This window comes from Mesocricetus auratus, unplaced genomic scaffold, assembly GCF_017639785.1.
Source record: "Mesocricetus auratus isolate SY011 unplaced genomic scaffold, BCM_Maur_2.0 Super-Scaffold_100019, whole genome shotgun sequence".
Classification (NCBI taxonomy): Eukaryota; Metazoa; Chordata; class Mammalia; order Rodentia; family Cricetidae; genus Mesocricetus; species Mesocricetus auratus.
Genome location: NW_024429200.1, coordinates 445,631 through 470,844, shown reverse-complemented (window position 1 = coordinate 470,844; position 25,214 = coordinate 445,631). Strand labels below are relative to the sequence as shown.

General features: G+C 40.2%; 1 protein-coding gene and 1 long non-coding RNA gene across 4 annotated transcripts in view; one reads left to right on the top strand and one right to left on the bottom strand.

Annotated features, from left to right (window-relative positions):
* Agk (acylglycerol kinase) overlaps positions 1-25,214 on the top strand; it is a 73,919-nt gene that overhangs the window by 29,666 nt on the left and 19,039 nt on the right. For all 3 annotated transcript variants that reach the window (XM_005085760.4, XM_013125030.3, XM_040728550.1), the window contains 6 exons: positions 298-377; positions 5,188-5,263; positions 10,026-10,118; positions 12,364-12,396; positions 14,229-14,323; positions 21,396-21,465. In XM_005085760.4, coding sequence (XP_005085817.1) covers positions 298-377; positions 5,188-5,263; positions 10,026-10,118; positions 12,364-12,396; positions 14,229-14,323; positions 21,396-21,465 — 447 coding nt within the window. The remainder of the gene's footprint in view (positions 1-297; positions 378-5,187; positions 5,264-10,025; positions 10,119-12,363; positions 12,397-14,228; positions 14,324-21,395; positions 21,466-25,214) is intronic.
* Positions 20,103-22,843, bottom strand: LOC121132991. Its single transcript, XR_005869706.1, has 2 exons — positions 21,359-22,843; positions 20,103-20,914 (listed from the first exon to the last, which is right to left on the bottom strand). It is a non-coding gene; the product is annotated as an uncharacterized LOC121132991 (long non-coding RNA).

Genomic DNA, 25,214 nt, shown 5'->3' with positions numbered 1-25,214 from the left:
CCTTCTCATACATAGCCTGTGGCCTTTGAGGTTGGATGCCTGTAATAAAGTCAGAAATATTTTCCTGAAGATACTGCTACTGGTAGTGAAGGAAGGTTTTATCCTAATGTAAAATCAGGCTTATTGTCATTGAATAGCAGTGTACCCTTGTTATGTTGGCTGTGGGTTCTATTATGGAGATCATGAATGAGTTTTTGATCTTTGACTAGAAGTAAATTCTTTGGGGATAAAAAAAATGTATTTGATCACTGGCTGAATAAAGGGCATTTAATTGAAAACGTCTCTTTTCCTTTCCAGGTGTTTGGCAACCAGCTCATTCCTCCCAATGCACAAGTGAAGAAAGCCACGGTCTTTCTCAACCCTGCAGCGTGCAAAGGGTATTTCAGCTTGTGACCTACTTATTCAGTTTCTCAAGGCAAAAGACAGAACCACCATAGAGACAGCCGGTTAGACTCTGCAGGACTAGAGGGACTGGCACCAATACTCTATAGCCTCAGGAGTTATTCTTAAAGCAGAAGCAACAATTAACTGTGAAGTAACCATGGCATGAACCGATGCTCATGGGAATGATTGTTCTCCTGCTTTGCATAATTGTGTTAGGCTGTCATCATAGACAAAGATAGAGATGCCAAGAGTACTCACTGTGGGTTCAGGAGGACAGTGTGTTCTTTCCAAAGAAGGGAGCCTTCAGCTGGTCTTGGAGGAGAATGCTCATTATTCCCAAAGGAGGACGTGGCCTGTAGAGGAGCAGCCTAGGAATAAAAATGACCATGTTCTTTAGTAACTGCTGCATAAAGGGATTGTGGGGGAAGATAGGACAAATAGCTGGACCTTTGTTTAAAGGGCTGTATTTCTTGGCTAGTTTATCGCACACATTGAGATGGAGAGGCGCCGGTGAAGACCATGAGAGGGTGTGGAGGAACTCAAAAGTATCCTAAGTGGGGAAAAAGCCATAAGCAGGAAAAAGAAAATTTATAGTGCTAGTTAGGTGGTTGGCCATTAAAAAATTTTTTTTAATTTACTTTTTAAAAAATAGAAGGAAATAATTGAAGAAGAAAAAAATGATATACCTATTATTGGCCCAGTGTCTAGATCAATTGTGTTTTCTAGGTTTGAGTAATTTATGACTATATATTAGGTTGGAGGCTGTAAAACTAAAGTCACATGACATTGATAATGACTAGTTGGGGCCAGATTTTAAGTGTACAGATACTGTTTTCTGGGTCAAAAAGAAGCAAGAGCACCAAAATGAGTTTGGGGGTATGTAGTATCCTTTGGGGAAGCTTGGGCTTGACTTCCCAGTAAGGGGTATATTGACCCCTTCTGTAAATTGAGCCTGATTATGCAGATTAACCTTGTATAATAGACTTGCTAGGCTTGGTTAAAGTCACTCCCCTTCGCAATAGACACCAAATTTCACATCAGTGATAAACCACATTGACAAGTTCTTAAACAGCACAGCTGAAATACTCAGACACTGTCACCCGGCAAAGGTAACAGAGAGCTCTGTGTGTGCCTGTGTATTATTCTGCTTCTAGAATATTCTGAGTTACTCAGTGACAAGGTCTTGGCAGTATTCTTACAATAGAGTTGATTATTGCTAAGTTATGGGGTTTGTGCTGTTTTGTTTTTTGCTGCTGTTTTGTTTATTTTCCCCCAGGCCACGTTGTTTTTCATATTTACAAACTTAATTTTTTATAGAAGATTTAGGTCCTTCTTACATCTTACATATACCTGCATGTACTAAAAGTTTTTTAAAATCTTTTTCCCCCACACATAACGTGTGTGTGTATGTGGGTTATGTGTATGCATATGTGGGGGCACATGTGTGCACACATGACATGTGTGTGTGGTATGCGTATGCATATGTGGGGGCACATGTGTGCACACATGACGTGTGTGTGGTATGCGTATGCATATGTGGGGGCACATGTGTGCACACATGACATGTGTGTTTGGGGTATGTGTATACATATGTGGGGGCACATGTGTGCACACATGTGGGTGTGTGTATGCATATGAGGGCACATGTGTGCACACATGTCGTGTGTGTATGCATATGTGGGAGCACATGTGTACACACATGACACGTGTATATGGGGTATGTGTATGCATATGTGATGGCACATGTGTACACACATGACATGTGTGGCATATGTATGCATATATGGGGGCACATGTGTGCACACATGACGTGTGTGTATGGGTATGTGTATGCATATGTGGGGGCACATGTGTACACATGACGTGTGTGTGTATGGGTATGTGTATGTATATGTGGGGGCACGTGTACACACATGACGTGTGGGTGTGTGTATGCATATATGGGGGCACATGTACACACATGACGTGTGGTTGATGTGGGGTGTGTATGCATATGTGGGACACATGTGTGTACATATGACGTGTGGTTGATGTGGGGCTCACCTTCCATTGCTCTCCTGCCTCACTCGCTGTGGTCTCAGTGAGACTCAGAAGCTGTCAGCATGTCTGCTGTCCCTCACCTGCCTGCTGTGGGTCCCCTGTCCTCTGTCCTGACCGTCACACCCGCCGGGACCTATGTGGGCTCCAGGGATCAGAGCTCTGAGTCTTTGCATGTGAGCTTGTTCAGCCAGCCTTAGCCACTGAGCGTCAGCCCAGCTCCTATCTACATGTTCACAGTTGACGCAGACTCGTTTGCAAGTGCAGTACTTTATCTAGAGGCAGGTCAAGACGCTGCTGCAGACGGCCATTCCCAAGTGCACTGCTTCCCATACCAGGGCGGATCCCCACACGCGTGGAGGACACGGACGCCCTGAAACCCTCCAGCACATTTTGCTTTAAAGCTTTTACTATGTAATGGCACCATTTTTGTCACGCTGGCCATGCACTAACACAATGTATAATTTATTGTAAAGCTATCTCATTATGTAGGACTGGTTTAAACTTCAGGAGAACCTTGAGAAATAAGATAACTATGTGTTTAGTGTTAATAAATAATACATTAAAGAGTAATTGTCTTGCGTGGTGCTCGAGTCTAGAAATTGCTGTAAGTACATAAAGTTCTTATCCAGGCCTGGTGCTATTGCACCCTTAATTATGTAATAAATAATGTATTTCTTACTGGCAACACTTGTTTTTCAAGAAAAGTCTTTTCTTTTAGAGATTTTCTGAACCTGTGGCATCACAGATGTGAATAAACAAATGTTTAAATGTCTCTGACCTTGCAGGAAGCCACAGATTTGATATTATTGATATAACAGATTGAGACTTGGTCAAAGCTTTGCTTTAGGAAACAGATGTGCTCCACTCCCAGCTTCCGTTCTCATCATTCCAGCAGTAAAGGCACCGTGCAATGTCCCTAGCTTCACCTTTATTACGGTGCAGGAATGGAGAAGGGGACAGGGAATTCATTTCCATGCAGCTTTTCATGCTCTTTCTGGTAATTATTCAAGTGTCAGAAAAGGCGGCAAGTATTGAACTTGCGTATGTTCCCAGTTAGGGCCTTGATGGCTCTTGTGGAATCTTTTCAATTTCCATCATATTTCCTGGTAAATAAGTAATATTCATTTTGGTGTGCCATTTAGTGGTTCTAGCTTTCAGTTAAGATTTGTTCTGTGTCCTGCTCTTAAGTATTCTTTGTATTTCTTCTTCTTCTTCTTTTTTTTTTTTTTTTTTTGAGACAGGGTTTCTCTATTGTTTTGGAGGCTGTCCTGGAACTCGCTCTGTAGACCAGGCTGGCCTTGAACTCACAGAGATCCGCCTGCCTCTGCCTTCCGAATGCTGGGATTAAAGGCGTGTGCCACCAACGCTCGGCCCGTCTTTGTATTTCTTGTATAAATATCTTTAAGAAAGGTAAAGCACAAATCACTGTTGTTTAAGGAAACTATTTTAGGAAAAGAGCTAAGTAAATATGTATGTAGACGTTAGATGTTTTAATACTGTTTGTATGTGTGTGTGTGGTAGGTGAAAATACCAGGGTAAAAGACAGACCAGCTAGTTTATATATTTTGACATTTATTTGACATTAACTCTGCCATTTGTGTGGAGAGACTTTTGCTACTTCTTCTTTTGATCCCTTGGCTGTTTTTCAATTTGACCTGAACTGGACTAGAGTGCACTATGGAATGACGCTCATGAGAAATGCACAAACCATCCAAAGGCTGCTCAGTCATTCCCTAATGTAAGGTACCACAATCATGTCTGCCTTTCCTCAGAATTTGCCTCATTCATTCTTGTACTAATCCATCAGATGGAATACCCCATCCTAGAAGTTGGAGGATTCAGGAATTATTAAGAACTGGCATCTATTTTCGCAAGCTTCTTATCTAGTCCTAAAGACAGTTCTGAAAGCTCCCCTCATCATGTTGGAAACCTTGTTGATGGACAGACGCATCAAGGGTTAGAGGGGCAGGGCTTCTGTGCCTGGGAGAAGTAGACGTATCAAGGGTTAGAGGGGCAGGGCTTCTATGCCTGGGAGATGTAGACACATCAAGGGTTAGAGGGGCAGGGCTTCTATGCCTGGGAGATGTAGACACATCAAGGGTTAGAGGGGCAGGGCTTCTGTGCCTGGGAGATGTAGACCAGCTCCTCACTAATTACCTTGGTAGCTGTCTATCCTAACAACAGACACCTTTGGCTTCCGTTCCCACTATAAATTCAGGTGTCATGAAAACACTCTTTACTCTCTCTATACAACTTTAAAGATTTGGGATGCCTCTAGTGTTTAAACTTTTATAACAGTGCGTCTCTTCCCAGAAGATCATACTGATTAGAAAAGGATAAGTCAATCTGTTTTCTTCCCCTGGGGCATATGAATAATGTTGCAGTGAAAGCCTCTACTCCCTTTATTGGAACATAAGTTAATTACAGTAGAATGCATGCGCTCTGCAGGTGAGTCCTGTAGACAAGCCCTGTTTCTGCCCTATCTGCTCCTCTGCCGGACCTGGCATCGGGAATTCTGAGTGGGCCAGGCTTTGTTGTTTTGATGGCTTATTGTTTGTCTAGAGGATGTAGCATCCCAAATGTATACAAACTGATTGTACGAGACAAGAGACAAACTCTTTTTCTATCTAGGGTAACTCACTGTTGAGCTTCCTATATTTGAACAAATAGTCTGCGTTCTCTAGGGCACATGGCTACATTTTTTATTCCCAGCTTGAGAATATGTCTTAAAATAATTGTGTTTTTTGTTTCTTCTGTCTACAGGAAAGCCAGATCTCTATTTGAAAAAAATGCTGCCCCAATTTTACACCTATCTGGCATGGATGTGACTGTTGTCAAGGTGAGAATGACTCTTGCATCCTCATTTGCACAAGACCACCGCTTCTAATACATCCTTTGCTCTTACCTTCAGAACTGAACTCAGGTTTTCATGTCAGACAAGAAGAAAATCAGTGTTGCGTCTTGTTCTATTAATTACTCAAAGAAGTTTTGTTTTCTCCCGATATTGTCTGCTTTTCATTTTAGCATGGACTCACACGGGTGCTTGGGCCACACACGGGCTCACATGGGTGTGTGGAGCACGGGCTCACATGAGTGCATGGAGACCCTCATACTTTCCATCTGAGGGGCAGCAGGTGGAGTCATCTCTTAGTTGTTAGAGTGCATTCCCAAAAATACAAAGCCCTCTAGTTTGAGTGGTTTAATTTCTTGGTAGTTCAACTAGCAGGTGAACATTTTCTTCCTTGTAAAGAATTGTGACTAGGAATTCTAAAAAGTAAATCATTAGAGTTTCTGAGATTTTGGGTAAGAAGAAGAAAAGACAAAGCAAGTTTGAAGGAATTGTTAATTTTAGACAATGCCTCAGGTTTCTATTTTGGTGAACTTCAAGTGGCATATGTGTGTGTATGGGGGGGGGCGCATTTGGTCAGAACCAGCCTTCTGCTTTATTTACTTTTAATTAATTAAAGAAAATGGGTGTGTGTGTACAAGCACCGCATACATGCCTACTATCTGCAGAAACCAGAGGAGACTATCATGTTCCCAGGAACTGGAGCTACAGAGAGTTGTGAGCCGCCATGTGGGCGCTAGGACTCAAAGGCAGATTCGCTGGAAGAGCAGTCAGTGCTCTTAACTGCTGAGCCCTCTCTTTAACCCCTGCCCCTCCAGTGTTTTAAACCTGTGTTTATTTCTTTTTAAATTATTTTCTGAAATTATAATATAATTGCACCATTTTCCCCTTCCATCCTCTCCCTCTAGACCCTTCCATATACCCCCTCCTTGCTAAAATACTGTTTTAAATATTTTATTGATTCTTTGAGAATTTCATACAAATTATGTATTTTGATAATTCTCATCCCCTACTCCTCCTCCAACTCATCTCAGATCTGTCCCCCAACGGTACCTCCCCCCATTCCCCATCCCCTCCTAACTTTATAACTGGAGTACAGTGGACCTACCAGGGACTACCACTTAATGAAAACTAATCTCTTCTTTCCTGAGAAGCTACTGGTTGTCACTAGCTCCTTAATTAGTAGTGGCAGCTCCTAAGCCCCTCTCCATTCTAAAATGACTGATGTTCATCTATTTCTAAATTACACTTTGAGTATCTCATAGAGATTAGAGAAGTTCATGTAGTATAATTTGCTATGCAATTTTGAATTCTGTTTTCTGACATGTCAGGCTTGATCTTGCATGCTTGCCTCTGGGGCTAGGATAAAGGAAAAAAATCACATTTTCATGAGCATCTATAATGCTCACTCTAAGTATGAGAGCCCTGAGGGTAATCATGTAAGATCAAATAATAGTTCCTTATTATTTGATGGAACTCTTGGATAAAACTATGGTCCTGGAGCTTTGCTAAAGGGAGACACTTCATATTAGGCTTCTTAAAAGAGCACTACAAGTACATGAATTCTGTTTCTCTTTGGCAATATAAATTCATCAATGAATTTGTTCCTCCTATTTGGTTTTCAAATTAGTTTGCATCAAGCTGTTCACAATGTCTTCTTGTTATCCTTTAACTTGGTGTGGCTTCAGTAATGTCACATTTCACCCTCCCTGCTCTGTTGCGTTGTACACACACACACACACACACACACACACACACACACACACACACACAGTAGTCTTTTTTTTTTGTTTGTTTGTTTGTTTGGTTTTTCAAGACAGGGTTTCTCTGTAGCTTTGGAGGCTGTCCTGGAACTCACTTTGTAGACCAGGCTGGCCTCGAACTCACAGAGATCCGCCTGCCTCTGCTTCCCGAGTGCTGGGATTAAAGGCGTGCGCCACCAACGCCCGGCCCCACACAGTAGTCTTGAAGATGCTTTTCAACTCAATTAGTTCTTGCCGAAGACTCAGTTTGCAGATTGATCTCACTGACAGGCTTCTCTTATGTCTTGTCTTTCTTTAAAAAGTATTTCCTTCCTTTTACTCCGTTCTGACATTCTCGTTGGTCTGTTTTATTTCCCCCTGACTGTGTGTGTTTAGATCTGTAGACTGTTGCTTCATCTGGGTCCCATCACCTGTGATGCAGTTCTCTCTCATTGTCATTTCTAACTATTATCTCATTTTTATCACGTTTTTTGCTTGACCTGTCAGCTATTTAATTTCTATTTTTGGGGGGGAGGGGGTTCGAGACAGGGTTTCCCCGTGGCTTTGGAGGCTGTCCTGGAACTAGCTCTTGTAGACCAGGCAGGTCTCAAACTCACAGATTGCTGGGATTAAATGCGTGTGCCACCACTGCCCGGCACTATTTAATTTCTAAATCTAAAGTTTTTCTGGGTACTATTATGTTAATGATTTCTGAATTAACTACATCATCATCAATAAAAATTGTATGTAATTTTGGGATTTTAAAGCTTATTGGGATTTGTCTTTGTGTCTAGGTTGACTAGTCTGGTTTTGTTTGTTTGTTTGTTTGTTTGTTTGTTTTGGTTTTTACGAGACAGGGTTTTTCTGTATTGTTTTGGAGGCTGTCGATCCAGCTTGGCCTCGAACTCACAGAGACCCGCCTGCCTCTGCCTCCCGAGTGCTGGGATTAAAGGCGCGCGCCACCACCGCCCGGCTCGACTAGTCTGTTTTTATAAGTGTTCTGTGTGGGCCAAGAAGTAATTCGTATCAACTACTAGAAATTGTGTTTTGTTTATGATCTACAAACAAAATCTTTTCATTGTGAACTGCAAATCTTCTCTTTCCCTCCTAGTTGTTTTGTTTGTTTGTTTGTTTTGCTTTTATTGATAATGACTACTTTAAAACTAGCCACTCTGGGGAGTTACAAATCCCCTAGCATACCGTGTATGTACCCTACCCAGTTTATAATCTTATGTTTTTTATTTTTATATCATGATGACTAACTCTCAAGGAATGAGTACAAGATACTTTAAAGACAATTTGGTTCATAGATGCTTGTTATAAGTGTTGCTACATTTTAGATGTGGACTTTAGCCTCTAGTGACTCAGCCGTCTCTCCTGCCCAACTGCCTTACTCACATGTTAGGCTGATGTGACTGTGGCCCGTCCTCAGCAAGCTTCCTCACATAGTAGCTGAGTCTTTGAAATAAATAAACACTATCGCATTTTACTTCTAAATACTTGAATATATGTGTTTTAAAAAGGAAGGACATTTTCCTGTGTAACTATAGTGATGTCTTCAGACCCAACAAATTTAAACATTCCTTAATACCAAAGGCCTATGATCTGTTGTTTAGTATTTTGCAATTTTTCTAATTTAAGATACTCAGAATTTATATATAAAAATTAGCATATTATTTATGTTACATATTCAGAAAATAGGTATTAGATTTAAATCTTAGTAGAAATATTAATATTTTCTTAGAGTTTAATTGAAACTATTAGTCTTTGAAAGCTTAATTTCTTATCTTTTAAATTTTATTTAGGAGCAATTTCAAATTTGCAAAAAAGTTACAAAAACAAGGCATATATTTATCTACTGCACCCAAACTAGTAACATTTTCCTGTGTTTGCACATAACTCCTATGTGCATGTAGGCATGTAATATGCACAGGAGCTCCTGTGTAGAGCTTATGGACGATGACTTAGGGTTTACTTTTGCTTTGAGGAGGCACCATGACCATGGCAACGCTCATAAAGAAAACATTTAACTGAGGGTGGCTGGCTTATAGTTCCAGAGGCTCAGTCCATTAGGATCATTAAGGGGAGCCTGGCAGCGTGTAGGCAGAGTGGTGCTGGAACAGAGTGCTACCCCTTGACTCAGAGGCAACAGGAAGTCAACTGACCATCACACTGAGTGAAGCCTGAGAAAAAGCCACAGTGACACACTTCCTCCAACAAGGCCACGCTTCCTAATGGTGCCACTCCATTTGGGGGCCGTTTTCTTTCAAACCACCATAGATGAAATCATTGATTCCTGATGGATGAACTCCTTTTTAGGCTCCTCTCCCTCCCTGGAAGTCAGGGTATGAAGGCCAAGGTTCTAATGCTAAAATCATCATCTGCTGGAATCCCAAAGCCGTCCAGGGGTCCTCCCAAAGTTACCTCTATAGCACACACTTTGGAGCGCTTGAGGGTGTTTCATTTAAGTAACAGCATAATTTCTATGGACCTTCAGCGCTCTATGCTAGGCACAAAGACCAGATATTTCAAATCTAGGTGTTTCAGCCATCTGATAGTTAAGTATTTGGGTTTTGCCTGCTAGTATGTTCAGTGTATTTTGAATTGGAGGTAGTATTTCTATTTCATTTGCTTTCTGCCCTTTAAGCTTTTAGCATTTTTTCTTCAGGGCTGTACATATCAATGCACACCCTGGGAGTGGCTGAAATGTACCTTTAAGTGTATGTGTATATTTGAGATGAACATTCTTAGTAAAAATGGGAAGATGGAGTGCTCTTTGTATTTGAAAACACATCTTCATTTTTATGTACCATTATAGCAAAACAATAATAATCTCTACTCAGCTAAAAAGTAGCAGAGCTGAGATTTACTGTAGGTCCCTTGGGCTCTGAAACCTGTGCTCTTTTCGTCATATCTACTTCTGCATTTGTGTGTGCACTTGACTCCCTGCCTCCAGATGAACTTGTGGTCCTACAGTGACAGATTTACCAAAGCCTTCTTTTATATTTCAGACAGATTATGAGGGACAAGCCAAGAAGCTCCTGGAATTGATGGAAAGCACGGATGTGATCATTGTTGCTGGAGGAGATGGGACACTGCAGGAGGTAGGATGCCTCCTCCCCATCCAAGAGCATTTTTAGGGGAGAAAAACAGAAATTAGGTTCTAGGACAATGGAACGATAATTAAAGAAATTGTTGTAGCTCATTATTTTAGGGCTGTTGCCCTAAAGCCCTAAGCTTTCCTCCTGTATTTTTCATTCCTTGCTTTTGGTAAGCCTTCCTCTCAACAAAAAGAAGGATTTATATAATCAAAATTATTTAACAAAATTAAATAAAACAAGCAAGGCTCTATAATTCGAGCACTTAGGATATAGTAGAAGATCTTGAGTTTTATAGCAAGATTAGACCTCAAGTACTGAATAAGATGGGGCAGAATGGGTGCGGATGGGCTGAGCTTGTTACGGTGTGCATCCTGTTATACAGTAGCTCTGTGATGACAGTTTCTCTCGAGAAAACACCTCTCTGCCCGTTCACGTCATTCTTGTTGTGTAGAAAATTAACTCTTAAAATTGCACTTACAGGAAGAGTGCTGCTTGTTCTGATGTAGGAGTCTGTCTTCTTTTCTGTTGTTGTTTTAAGGTTGGTTGTTTGGCAGTCAGTGCTTGAGAACAAACCTCATGTATGCTGGGCAAGCGCTCACTACTGAGCTGTATCCTTAGTCTTTGTTTCAGTGTTAATATCACTTGCCCTTAGTGAGATGCTGCACCTATCAGAATGGCCAGGGCCCAGAACACAGGCAGTACCAGATGCTGATGAGGGTGGAGCGATAGGTAGGGGCTGTCATCCTCTGATGGTGGGATGCAGAACATACTCACTCTTACCATGTCATCCAGCAATTGTGCTCATTGGAAGCTATCCAGAGGCGTTTACAACTATTGTACAGACAAAACAATTCTGCACGGGGACATCTATAGTGTCTTTATTTATAATTGACAAAACTTGGAAGAAAGGAAGGTATCCTTTAGTAGGTCAGATGGTAAGTAGAATTGCATACTCAAGTAATGGATTACTTAGCACGAAAAAGCAAAAAAAATTATCCGGTCACGACAAGACTTGGAGGAAACACAGTGTTTATGACTAAGGGAAAGAAACCATGGAAGACTATAGTTTATAGTTCAGCTGGCCGACTTGTGGGCCAAGCAAGCGTAGAGAGTGGAATGGGAAAAGTGAGGCTGTCTGAAGCTGGGGGAAGGGTAACTAGCCAGCACACAGCCTTTTAGGAGGTGATACAGGTGGCCAGGTGTCATCACACGCTTAGTCTATAAAGTGCACAACACGAGTGAACACCAACCTCAACGATGAAGTTTAGATGGCGATTTTAATGTAGGCGTATCAGTTTTACCAGATGCTGTGCTTTACACCCATACTACAGTACTGTTGCCTTTGACCTCTCTTTGGTGGCTTCATCAGTGTGAGGGATCAGAGAGGAACAGCAGGAACTGTCCTGTGTTTGATGGCATTCATATGAGCCTCAGTGAGCTGCTTTTCTAAAAGGCTCTGCTATCTTGTAATTGTTTTTATAGCTTGTTAATGAAATGTGGAGAGTTCTGATTGCCTACAAAGAATGAAGTAGACCAGTGACAGCCTGTTTAATACTAAACCCAGTGAGGTGGGACAAGATGAGGGGGTGAAATGTGTCAACCTTTATTTTTACAAAATGCTTTCAAAGAAAGACAGTGAATTGTATATTTGTAATCATTAAAATAGGCATTGACTAAAGAAAGGATTGGTTAGGCATGACGGCTCACATCTACTTCCCAATACCAAGCATGCTGAGGCAGGAGGAATGCTATGAGTCTAGGCTATCTAATGAATAAAATAAAACGAAGAAGTGATTAATGTTAGTTGTTTAGCCCTTTGTCTTCATAGCCCTCAGGGAGAAACACTCGAGTACAGATTTCGAACATGGTAAGGTATTTTTCCTCTGTGTACCTCAAAGGTGTAATGCAGGCTTTACTGTATAACTGCAAAAAGCTCACATTTCCATAGAACCTATAACATGTAAACATTAGTAAATTTATGTTTTGTAGACCTTGAAATATAATTTTACTAATGTTATGTGGAATTCTTATAATTTGTCTTAGTTTTTATTATTACTTCTAGGTTAAGAATAAAATCCAATTTAACCCTGATCATATTTGAGAAAATGATGTGCTTTTAGGATCTAGCACATCATTTAACGTATTTCTAGAAGAAAACAAGTAAGGTTGTGGTCCATGAAATGTGAATCTAACTTTGTTATGATAAAGAAAATGCGTGTTGTTTACAGTAATTTTGTTACATTCATAGGTTGTTACTGGAGTACTTCGAAGAACAGATGAGGTGAGCCTGTAACAAAATTTACACTTTGACTTGTTATCATTCTTTTGTCTTTTGCTCCTCATTATGCATGCAGGCATGCATACATACATACATACACACACACACACACACACACACATATGCACGCACGCACCCACACATGCGCTACACTGAGGATTGAACCCAGGACTTTGGGTATGCTGATTGAGCACTGCACCACTAGCTATACCTCCAGCCCTTTATTCATTTATTTTTTCTTTTGAGACATGGCCCTGATAAGTTGCCCAGGCTGGCCTTGAACTTGTGATTCTCCTACCTCAGTCTCTGCAGTCTCTGGGATTCCAGGCATAGGCCACCATGCTCAACTCCTGTGTTACAGTTTCAATCCAGTGCAGTTGTAATAGGATTAGATTTTGGAACAGATGAGGCAATACTGGTTCCTCTGTCACAGGTAACTCTTACGAACCCATGGTGGACTTCCTGTGTTGGTCATCTAGAGTACCCAGGACCTTTTCACAACAGTTTGTACTATGTAAAAATTTCCTGTAGAATCTTTTCTTCTAGGAATTCTTTCCTAAATTAATGGTGATATGTTCATATAAGAGGAACTCGATAGCACTGAAATGAATGGACTAGGCTTATTTAGTTAAGGGTGACCACAAGGAGATCTGTGTTTGAGACCAGGATCCATATAAAATCAACTGGGTGTAGTTGGTGGTGCAGCTGGTAATCCCAGCGCCACCTGGCCAGGAGAACCGACTTCACAAGTTTCAAGCCATGGGTGAGACCTTGTCTAAGAAAAATGTGAACAGTGCCTAGGGAACAAGATGGGAAGTTGCCCTCTGACCTCTTTGTGCACCCTTAATCCCCCCACCCTTCAACATACACCTGTGCACACACAAATGTGCAAACACAACAATGATCTAGATGTGTACATATCTACCTCTTTAGATCTTAGAAATGTTAATTACAAAGTAAGTTCCTAAAGAAGGTGTTAGATATTTCTTCATGGTTTTAGAATGTAGGAAATAGTACAGTCACTGTTATTTGATATGCAAGTGTGTGGTAAGAAAAAAAATTATGTAGTTGGAAAGAGTCATACCAACCTAGCATAATTACCTCCTCAAAGAGGAGACGGAGAACAGAATCTCAAAGGCCTTCATCTGTCTCTCTGCCTATTTATTTATTTTAATTTTGTGATGAATTTATTTCTTAAAACATCAGAAGCAATATGGTGAATGTTCTTAAATGTGGTTTGTGGGCTTATGGGGTTTTGTAGCATCTCATTCATTTTCCTGCCATAGTTAAAAAACATTTAAGTAAAAACAGGAGGTTGTATTCAAAATAGTCTTTAAGAACCTTCAAGTATATGTAACATCTAGTTAAATCACCTAGTCTGTCATTAACTGACAGCTCTTTGATTTACTCTTTCCTTTATTTGTATTTGAAGTAGCTTATAAAACACTGTCTCCTGTCATTGGTCATTGTAGAATGAGTAGTTGAATTTTATCTGCATATTTCGTATCTAATGTGATAGCTTAGAGGGACTCTCACACTGGCTAACTCATCCAGTAGTTGTAAGACTGTTGTTATCTTAACTTAGTTTCATACAAATAATTGCATTTCCTGAGTACCCAAATGTATCTTCTAAATTCCAAGTCATTGTGTTTTCATGGGCTGCTTGCTTTAGAAACTCCTCGCTTGGAATATTTGCTTACTGGCCTAGGGATGGGGACTGGAGATGAGCAGGAAGACACAAGCCAGTTGCTTTGTCTTAGAGGACACATATGCCTCTGTTAAACCTGATTTTCTGACTATAACAGTACAACCTTTTCTTCTTTTTGTTCTACCAGGCTACCTTCAGTAAGATTCCAATTGGATTTATCCCGCTGGGACAGACCAGTAGTTTGAGTCACACCCTCTTTGCCGAAAGTGGAAACAAAGTCCAGTAGGTTGTCAATGTGGGATGCTAACATTTATGGGTGATAGAGCCTACGACTGAAAACCACATGCATGGTTTGCAAATTTTGGTAGCTTGAAACTTCAAGTTATTGAGAGAGAGCATCCAGCCTTTCAGAGGACTGGGGTATTTCCCAGTTGAGCTGTGGTGCCTTCCTAATCTAAATATTAAGTCCTGAAGTCAGGGTGGAGGCGCGTACTTTCTGCATTGGAGCTGATTGGAGATGGCATCTCTGACCCATGTGGCTTTTCTGCTTTTACCGTGTAAGGTCCTTTCGTGAAGGCTAGGGTAGATTTGCACTGATCCTTTCCTGTAAGTGCACATGATGACAAATAGCAAGTCTCTTGTGGTAACTGAACTGGTCACCTTCATTGGCTTCCTTATCTTGGCAATGTAAGCCAGCAAAACAACTAAGTACAGTCACGTCCTTTTGTGACTGCCTGGAGTGCTAGGTAGTATGGACACAGAAGACAGGGAAGGTGACAAAGTCCTGACATGTATGTGAACTAAATTTCTGAGAGTCTAGCAGTGTCTTTGGGAGTCAGGCAGATTATTGTTATAATAGTTCTTTTTCTTGAAAGCTTTAGGGAACAAAGATCAAATCCTTCAAAAAGTTGTCGAACTTGAATTTGAGACCTGGCTTTCACAGCAGTTAATAACATAATCTTGAGCAAAATGGTTGTCAAAAAGACCTAAGTAAATGGACAGCACTGGAGAAGTCACTACACCATATGCAGTGCAAGGTTGTGTGACAGGAAATAAATATTTGCTGAATGAATTAGTTAAGATTTCTCAGAATTTTTTTCTTGTTACAACCTTCTAAGTCAATAATAATGATACTCAAGTGACTTTTTTTATTTGGTTTAATTATTTTTTTCTGCTTTACAGTGATTTCTTATACTGGTTCTTATAGATTGACCTTCCCTGTTGTAATTTTGAGAGCCAACAAATATATATCTTAACAATTCCATGCTGTTAATAAAAGCCTGGGGGCATATAGGTATTTATAAGATCCTCATTCTAATATTTCTCAGGTGTCATACCTTTACAGGCTCCTCCAGCCACTCTCCGACCATCCTGAGGCCTAGCAAACAGGGACAACCTTTTAATGGGTCATACTTTTGGGTCACAGGTTAGAATCTTTGAGGGCAGTAGATGATGACTAATGACTCAGGCATTTTTGCTGATCTGATATAAATCCCTTACAGTTTAAGACTTGACTACTTTAGTGAGCTTGCCTTTCCTTGTATCAGTAAAGGTTATCGAACTGCTGCAGGCAGCATTTCCAACAGCATGTCAGTGGTCAGAGACATGTTGTTTTCCCTGCAGAAACCATTGCCTGTCCGAAAGCCAATTTACATTCACATGCGGACACCCCTGGGATCTGAGATGGCGTTCTGCTTTTGGCGAGCAGCTTTTTCCATGTTCTTAAACTACTAGTGTTGCTGCTTCTATTTATAATTTAAAGATTAATAAAGTCTAATATATAAGCATGCCCCAGGGCCCTTAGGTAATCAGTAACTCTGCCCTGGGCTCAGAATTTTTCAAACTTCTTAACATGGCTGCTGCCTGAGGCTATTTAATAAGAACAAAGCTTTGCCTTTTGCCCGGCTGTCAAGATTTCTTGTCGCATAATTACTAAAGATGAAAAACATCCTTTTTCTTGGAATGTGGGCTGTTGCAGGTAAATAATCCTAAGCGCCAGGCTACAGTGCTTCTTTATTAGAACTTGGAGCTATTGTTAGAGAATGATAAATTTGAGGTTGCATTTTAGTTGTCTTCCGCCAAGCAGTTTGGAGAAGCAACGTAATGCAAAAAGTCTTTTTGAGTTGCAGTAGTTTGGGCTGTTTTTTCGTCAGACTCTCAAAGGCGCTCCCTGAGTCTCCCCATGCACCCGGTGCTGTTGAGATTAAGTACAATGCACACATCGTCTGCGGGGCTTCCTCCATAACCCACAAACCCTCGGAACAAGCTAGCAGACACCTCGGTGTGTGCTGTTGAGATTAAGTACAATGCACGCATCGTCTGCGGGGCTTCCTCCATAACCCACAAACCCTCGGAACAAGCTAGCAGACACCTCGTGCGTGCTTCTTGCTTCCTTCAAGTAGAAACTTGCTTTTAAACTTTGCTGTCCACTCCCCAGGCAATATTTATGTTGAAAGGAGAATAATGGGTTCAAAGATAAGTATGGCTGTTTTGCATACATGTAGAATTCTAGGTGCCAAGGAGGCCAGGAGAGCTCATTGAATCCCCTGGAACTGGAGATATAGATAGCTGTACACCTCATGTGAACACAAAAGCAGCAAGTACTTTTAACTACTAAGCCATCTCTCCAACTTGCAATGGCTTACGTTAAATAAAAGGAAGAAAAGCATTCTAAAACAGCATAAGCATTATTAAGTCTATTCAGCAATTGAAATTCATGTATTGATGACAGGAATGCCAAGTAGTACGTTACGGCCTTGATAGGAACTAATGTGGTTTTTTCTTATCGAATGCAACATAAATGTGTTATACTTTTTAGGCTTTTACCTAAGAGAAATGCAGACATACAGATCCATACCTTATTTGTAAAAACTGTTGCTAGTTACCAAAAAGCAGGAATAATACCAGTGTCAGACAACTCATGAATTGGCGGCTGTACAAATTATGGTACATCTGAGGGCTGGTGGGGGCAGGGTAGGAGGGAAAGGAGAGGGAACTGGGATTGATATGTAAAACAAGCTATCCTATTTCTGTATCCCCCTTTTCTTTCTAGAAAGACATCCTTGAATCTATTCTCTTGTTCAGCTTTTTTTCTGACTATTACCAATAACAACTTGTAACCATCTCCCCTTAAATGATAGTAAATATCCATAACCATTTTTTTGGAAATGTGGGCATAGTTATGTAGACTACTTTTTGTTGATTGAGGGCACTGCTAATCTTAGGGGGACTCTGAAAAAATTTAGGATTATGATCAAGTCCTGACTGAAGTATTCTGTGAGGCTGAATCATCTCACCTAGTAATCTTGAAGCTTTTGTGGATGTAGAACTCAGAATAAACTGCAACAAAGGTGTTAAGAAACATTTGGATCATCTGGGCCATCTGTTGGAGATTTTTCAGGGGGTCTTCCTTGATCAAATATGATTTTTCTTAACCCAGAATGAATCCACAGCCACTTTCCAGAAGTAACATACCTTTTGATTTAAATTTTGAAGTCACGATATTTTTAATATATATATATATAGATTGATTTAATCTAGGAGCTTTTATAATCAAATGTCTCTCAACAGTTGTTATTTGCTCATTGACAGTCAAAAGATCGAAAGACAACATAATAATTACATAATCCAGACTCTCTGTATTTTCCATCCTTATACGGCCTATTACATTTTTTATCTCTACCCTTTCTCTTTTCTCTCCCAAGCCTATGTGTATTTTTTTATTAAAATTAGAAACAAGTTTGTTATGCATGTCATTCCTAGTTTCCTCTCCCTAACCTCCTTTTCTGCCCCCCCCACTGACCCTCCCAGGGAGGTTGAAGCCTTCCATAGTGGATCTTCAAAGTCTGTCATATCATTTGAAGCAGGACCTAGGCTCTCCCCCATGTGTCTAGGCTGAGAGAGTACCCCTCTATGTGGAATGGGCTCCCAGAGTTCATGCATGTACTAGGGATAAATACTATTCTACTACCAGAGGCCCCATAGATTAACCAGTCCTCCAAACTGACGTCTACATTCAGGGGGTCTGGAACAGTCCTATGCTGGTTTTCCAGCTATCAGTCTGGGGTTCATGGGCTTTCCCTTATTCAGGTCAGCTATTTCTGTGGGTTCCTCCAGCTTGGTCTTGGACCCCTTTGCTCATCACTCCTCCCTCTCTGCAACTGGATTCCAGAGTTCAGTTCAGTGTTTAGCTGTGGGTGTCTGCCTCTGCTTCCATCAGCCACTGGATGAAGGTTCTAGGATGGCATATAAGGTAGTCATCAATCTCATTATCAGGGAAGGGCATTTAAGGTAGCCTCTCCACTATTGCTTAGATTGTTAGCTGGAGTCATCTTTGTAGATCTCTGGACATTTCCCTAGTGCCAGATTTCTCTTTGAAGCTATAATGGCTCCCTCTATTATGGTGTCTCTTTTCTTGTTCTCCTCTATTCCCAATTCATTTTCATGCTGTCTCCTGTCCTCCTTTTCCCTCCGCTTCTCCCCTTCTCTTTCTTCTAACTCCCTCTCTCCATGTTTAACACTCCATCTCTGGGAAGTTTCTGGGTTCATGCTACCACCAAGTAGTGTTCTACTCATAAACCCCATTTAAGTGTTTGGTAGTGGGATCTGTAAGACTCACTCATGTTGCGGCCAGTACTGAGTCAGGGAGCCGTCTCTTAAAGGAGCCAAGCCTCTACTCACTGCCATCAAACAGAGCCCACCTGGGAAAATGCAGATACCAAGAAGCCATCCTTGACTTTGTTCTTGTGTGCTTAGAATCCTTTGTCAGGTTTTATGTAGAAATGGGGCTCCGCGTTGGAAGGCCATATGTACACTGAAGTTTCTTTTCCTGCCCACCTGTTCCCAAATACCTGGTGGCTGCTTCCCAAATAATTGACGGGAAGGCTTAATATTACTCTTAAATGCTCAGCCAATAAGTCAGGCTTGCTTATTACTAAGCTGCTCTTACATTTTTTAAGTTAACACATATTTCTTATTCACGCTCTGCCACGTGGTGGTACCATCTCTCAGTACGGCATACCCATCTTGCTCTCTCCCTTCTGGCCAGCATCTCCCGACTCCTCCCTTCTTCTTTGGTTTGTTCACCCCACCGGCCAATCAGTGTTCTAGTAAGCCAATGTGAGTGACAGCGTATTCCCCAGCAGAAAGGTGTGGTGCACCCCTTTAATACAGCAGTCAAAAAGCAGAGGCAGGTGTGTCTTTGTGAGTTCAAGGTCAGCCTCATCTATATAGCCAGTTCAAAGTCAGCTGGAGGACAAAGTTAGACCGTAACGAAATAAATGGGAAAGAGGGAGAAGTGATTTACGTTAGCTGATAAAATGCTAGCAAGCATGAAACCCTGGGTTCCATTCCCATCTTGGAATAGAGCAGTCATGATGGCGTGCATCTAATCCTAGCACTGGGGAGATAAGAGGTGAGGAGATCAGAAGTTCATAGTCACTAGGATACCTGAGACCCTGTTTCACGGTTTTAAAGGATTTAAACATTTATCTTGACTTTCTTTGGGGGTGTTTTTTGTTTGTTTGTTTGTTTATTTGTTTTTTGACAGCCTTGACTGTCCTGGAACTAGCTTTGTAGGCCAGGCTGGCCTTGAACTCACATATACACCAGCCTCTGTCTCCCATGGCTTGGGATTAAAGACATGCACCATCATGCCTGCCTAATCTTGGCTTTCTTACGTGACCTGTATTGTATTGTATCCAGATTGTTAATGAGGGAAAGGTTCTTTTTGTAAGATAGAAGATAGATGAAAAAGAACGATAGAACATGGAGCTGGAGAGACTCAGTGAATCTAGGTAATTATTTTCATTGGTTGCCATCCTCACCAAAAGACAGGTGTTCTTTCTCTTCTTAAGACTAAATTGATACAAATTTCCATTCTAGCTGTACTCAGAAAATACCTAGAGTAGGTATGTATACACTAGGGCCTTACACATAATCACCAAGGTTCAAATCCACAGAAACTCAGTAGACAAATAGTCAATCTCTTTAACAGGTAGGGAAATGAAGAAGAGCAGAGTAAAGGAGATTTAACACACATGAGCCAATCACCATTTAGGTGTCTTGTTTGAACCTTGACTTGAACAAAGGAAGTATTTATTTAAAACTTGAGAACAGACTAAATATGTTGATACACAGTGGGTCAATATTTTAGGTATAATAATAGTATTTCTTGTCTCTTTTGCAGATACATAATGATCTATTAAGGATTCAGATTTGCTTTTATTGACTAGTGGCTTACAGGGTAATGTGAAGAAGTAATGTTTGTCACGAGTTAATAATTGTTAGGTCTGAGTGAGAAATAATTCAGGAGTTCTCTGCAGTTTGTGTGCTTGAAATTCTAGAGAATAGATATCTAAGCGAATACTGCCTGCCTGTTATTTGGCATGCATTGTGCTGATGGAGAGTTTTCATTGGTCGGGTACTTTGGGGAGTGTTTGTTCTCCAGGAGGAGGCAGATGATGGTGCTAATAAGCACACAGTACAGACTGTTTTTTTTTTGTTTAATTAGTTAATCAATTAATTAATTTTGTGGTTTTTCGAGACAGGGTTTCTCTGTAGTGCTCTACTCTTCTCATGGGGGGCAGATATTTCAATGTCTCGCCACTTGGCTTAATGTTTTCTTGTTGACCATATGTCATGTATTTACATATGTCTGGCTTTGAATTTAAAGTACAAACTCTAGGCTTGTTTGCAGATCTGGCATAATTTTATATGCCCTGGATGTGTAATACATAGTAGACGCATCAGTGAGTTTTTAATTTTTTCATATAGATTTTTCAATAGATTGTCAGAATGTGGGTAAGAATAGTCTGGTGCCTTGACTGAAACAATCAGCAGTGAAAATGAAGCTTGAAGAACATCCTTGTAATCCTGGAAAATAAGGAAATATGTCTTGGGTCCTGGACTATAGATTGCTATTATAGCTCTAAGTCCTGTCTGTTAGTTACCATCTGGCTGTTTGAGAAGACAGAAATTTTTTTTTCCAAATGGTTTCTTACCCTGATTAAAAGGTGCTGTGTTATTGTTATGCATTTAAGAACCATATTTTCCACTAATAGGCACAGTGGAGTGATTTAGTAAGTGTTAAGTAAACAAATGATCACTATGGTACATACATACATTCCAATCTCTATGAATCTCTCAGAACATTGTACTGTTCTCAATTGGTAACTCTCCCCATGCTCTCCTCCCCCCTTCTTAGCATTATTCCAGAAGACTGGCTTTTCCTGGCTGTTCTCCTAGGATTCTGAGTGTGGGTGTGTGTGAGTGTGTGCACACCTGTGTGCATGCTGTGTACGAGGAGGTGGTGTTTACCTTTTACAACGGGATTCTTTCCATTTTTCCCATTTAGACACATCACGGACGCCACACTCGCCATTGTGAAAGGAGAGACGGTCCCACTCGATGTCTTGCAGATCAAGGTAAAACCTTTCCTTCAGATTTTGAAAAAGTTATCAGAGGAATAAGCACACCCCGAGGAAAACAAAGTTTAAATAGTTCCCATGGGATTATGTTGAACATGGCATTCTTTTTCTCCTCCTGTCCCCAGAAAAGCACTATGCATGATTCTGTTACCACTAATTAATGTGCATATGATCCCCACTTTAATTACCATTGTAATTGGGGCTGAAGGTATAATAAACAAATGTTAGAATGTGTGTTTACGTGTTGGGGTTTAATCCCTAGGACCTCATGATATGTAATTTACAACTGTGGTCATTGGTCATTCTAAGTCTGCAATTCAGTAGCATTAAATATATGATGTCATCTTTTGATACCACTTCCTGATACAGTTATATCTGGTTTTAATTCCTCCACCTATTCAAGAAATCCATCTGTCTATGGTTGTTTTGAGCATTAGAAGAGCCCCTGAAGCGAGACATTGCGCTGTATGCCTATAATCCCAACCCTCTGTAGTAGCACAAGGATGAAGGGTTCAAGGTCATCCTCAGCTACACAGCAAGTTGAGCAAACCTTTACTACATGAAACCCTGCCTTTTAAAAGAAAAACAGACTCATAAAGTACTTCAGATGGCTGATTTCTGTACTTGTTTAAATGCTGGCTGTATCTTTCATCCATGCTCTGCGACAGGTGAATTTTTTCTCACGACCCGCTGGAGTCGCTGCTCTTCATCATTCAATGCACTTGTTGTCTTGGAATCTTAGCTTTCACATGGCTTAAGAATAGTTAGGACTGTATAGATTATCTGTCCAACCTTTCTCACGCTGTTCTGTAGTTTCCTGCATCTTAGAATTCTACATTTTTCTATTAAGCTATTTTCTTATTAACATTTTCTTATTTGTAGAGAATAATTTGATTTAGAAATGTTTGCTGGTTGTGCTAATGAATGGGTATAGAAGAAATTTTACCTCACAGCATACTGGGCACTCAGACTTTGGTCCTTAATTACTGCTGTCTTAGAAACACAAACAAAAATCTACCATGACTCAGTGAAAAGATGGTTCTCAAAGAATGGGTGTCAGGTATGGACATCATAGAAAGATGTTAAGAGCCACCCTACTGGTGTGAGGATATCAAAATTAACTGTGATAGGTTATAATGTCCTACATAAAAATGAGGAGTTCCTGAGGTCCAGGCAATGTTACAGAAGAATTGCTGATTTTTCAGTCATCATTTTGATAATTAATTTTAGGTCAAGATCATCAGTAGAAACTGAATGCAATGGTAAGAAATCTATTGGGAAGCCAGGTGTTGGTGGCACATGCCTTTAATCCCAGCACTCGGGAGGCAGAGGCTGGTGGATCTCTGTGAGTTCAAGGCCAACCTGGTCTATAGAGTGAGTTCCAGGACAGCCTCCAAAGCAATACAGAGAAACCCTGTCTCAAAAAAGAAAAACAAAACAAAACAAACAAACAATAAATAAATAAAAAAGAAGACATCTACTGAGATGCAGATCTACAAGCATTTCCAAAATTATTTACTTAGTCATTAAGAGGGACAAATATGTATTTGAAATAAAGAAATCTAGCATATGCTGCCTTATCTGACCATGAAGAAAACTGGCTGTATCTGCCTTCTGAGAATGATTCCACGCGAATGTATAGTTTCCTGCCCCAAATGTCAGTTAATCTAAATGGAATTAAGAGGTAATCAGAAAAATCCAAACTCTGGGGTCATTCTAAACATTTAGACTGCCTATCCCAAAAATGTCGGTGTTAGAAAAATCCAAGGAAAGTAAGTGGTCTGTTCAAGGTAAAAAAAAAAAAAAGACTCCAGTAAAGAATCCTGGATTTGAAGAATGAAAAAGTAATAATCATGGAAATTGCTAAAATAAGTAAATAAGTAAAATACTTGTACATGAACTGTATTTTAGAGACTGCATTTCAACATTAGGTTCTCCAAGAGTATTGCATTTTCCTCCGTTACTCTTGGGAGGTAATTGCTGAAATATTCTGGGGTGATGTCTATAACTGCAAACTTAACAACACTACAAAACATACCCAGGGGCTGGAGAAATTGCACTGGCTGTTGTTTTAGAGGAGCCAGGTTTGGTTCTCAACAGCCAAGTGGAACAGCTCAGAACCTACTGAACAATAGATCTAGGTAATCTGATGCCCCCTTCTGGCCAATGTGGACACTGCATGTGTGATGTACAGACAAGCATGCAAATATACACATAAATAAAAATAAAACAAATAAAAACAGATAAGTATAAAGAGAACACTTTGGCAATGCTGACTTTAGGTAAGAGGTATAAATAGTGTTCTTTTACATTGAATGAAATGATTCATTAGCAATTTCTAATTTTTGGTCAGTGTCCTTTTAACATCTGAGAAAATAAGATATAGATTTTTGGATAGGAGTTAAGCAAGTATTCTCTCTTCATCTAATTTAACAACAGGACAGAAACGAGCAAATGTCTTGGAAGTAGAGCTGCAGAGTTAAGTCACTATGCAGTAGTGAACCCTTCGATGTGCCAGCCCCATTCTGGATGGACGTTTAGTGCTCACTCATTTAACGATTTTGTAAGACTTTTCAGGTCTATATACTGTGCCATGATCCCAGCTTTAACCCTGAAAGTTGATCTTACACTGGCTAAGCATCCCTAATCTGAAAATCAAAATGCCATATGCTTTAAAATGTGAAAACCACATTTTTGATTTGGCATTAGGAAATTTCAACCAAAATTTTTAGCTAATATTCAAAATTTGAGAAACTCCAAAATGGGGAACATTTCTGGCCTTATGTCTCTCAGTCAAGGGACACCTAACTCATATGCAGTTTACCAGCACTATTTATAATTGGTGAACTGTCGTGGAATATTATTCATTTATGCTCTGGAATATTTGTTTAATGATTCAAAGATGTGTTGCATTCTTTTATGTTGCATTTATTTAGCTCTGTAAAGCTGTGTCACTTTGCTTTTCTAAAACACCTGATTGGTCTAATAAAGAGCTGAACAGCCATCAGCCAGGCAGGAGAGGAATAGGCAGGGCTGCCAAGCAGAGAATAAATAGGAGGAGAAATCTAGACTCGAGAGAAGAAGGAGAGGAGCAAGAAAAAGAGGAGGATGCCAGGGTCCAGATGCCCAGCCAGCCATGGAATAAGAAGGAAAGAGAGATACTTAGAGAAAGGTAGAAAACAAAGCACAGTTAAAGAGAAACAGGATAAGTTAAGTTAGAAAAACTGCGCGGAAACAAGCCAAGCTAAGTCAGGCATTCTTGAGTAAGAATAAATCTCTGTGTATTTGGGAACAGAAGGGTTAAAAAATCAACAACAGTAAACTTACAAGTTTGCAGCCAAGTTTCCTTTCATTTTTCTTCATGCAGCGATGTCTAGACTTTCCATCATGATCTCATTAATCATAATCTAAATGGCAATTGCTCTTTTCATGTAATACAGCTAAGTTGTTTTCACACAACAGGAGGACTGTGATTAAAGGATAACTAGTAAGAGATTGTTATCTGTAAAGACATTGTTGTAAAATATGATTGTTAACAAAGGAGGTGAGTTAGGAGATTATTTTTTAAATAACCCAGTGACTTAGTATTTGTTGTATATGGATTTGAAATGATATATTGCAAAGTAAATTAAGCTTAGCTGGAAATTCTTGCTGTGCTTGTACTTAAGTGTTTCTTATTTCAACCCCCTTCTCTCATATACTGATTTTGTACATTGATGTCAGATTTTTTAATAATCCCTGTATAT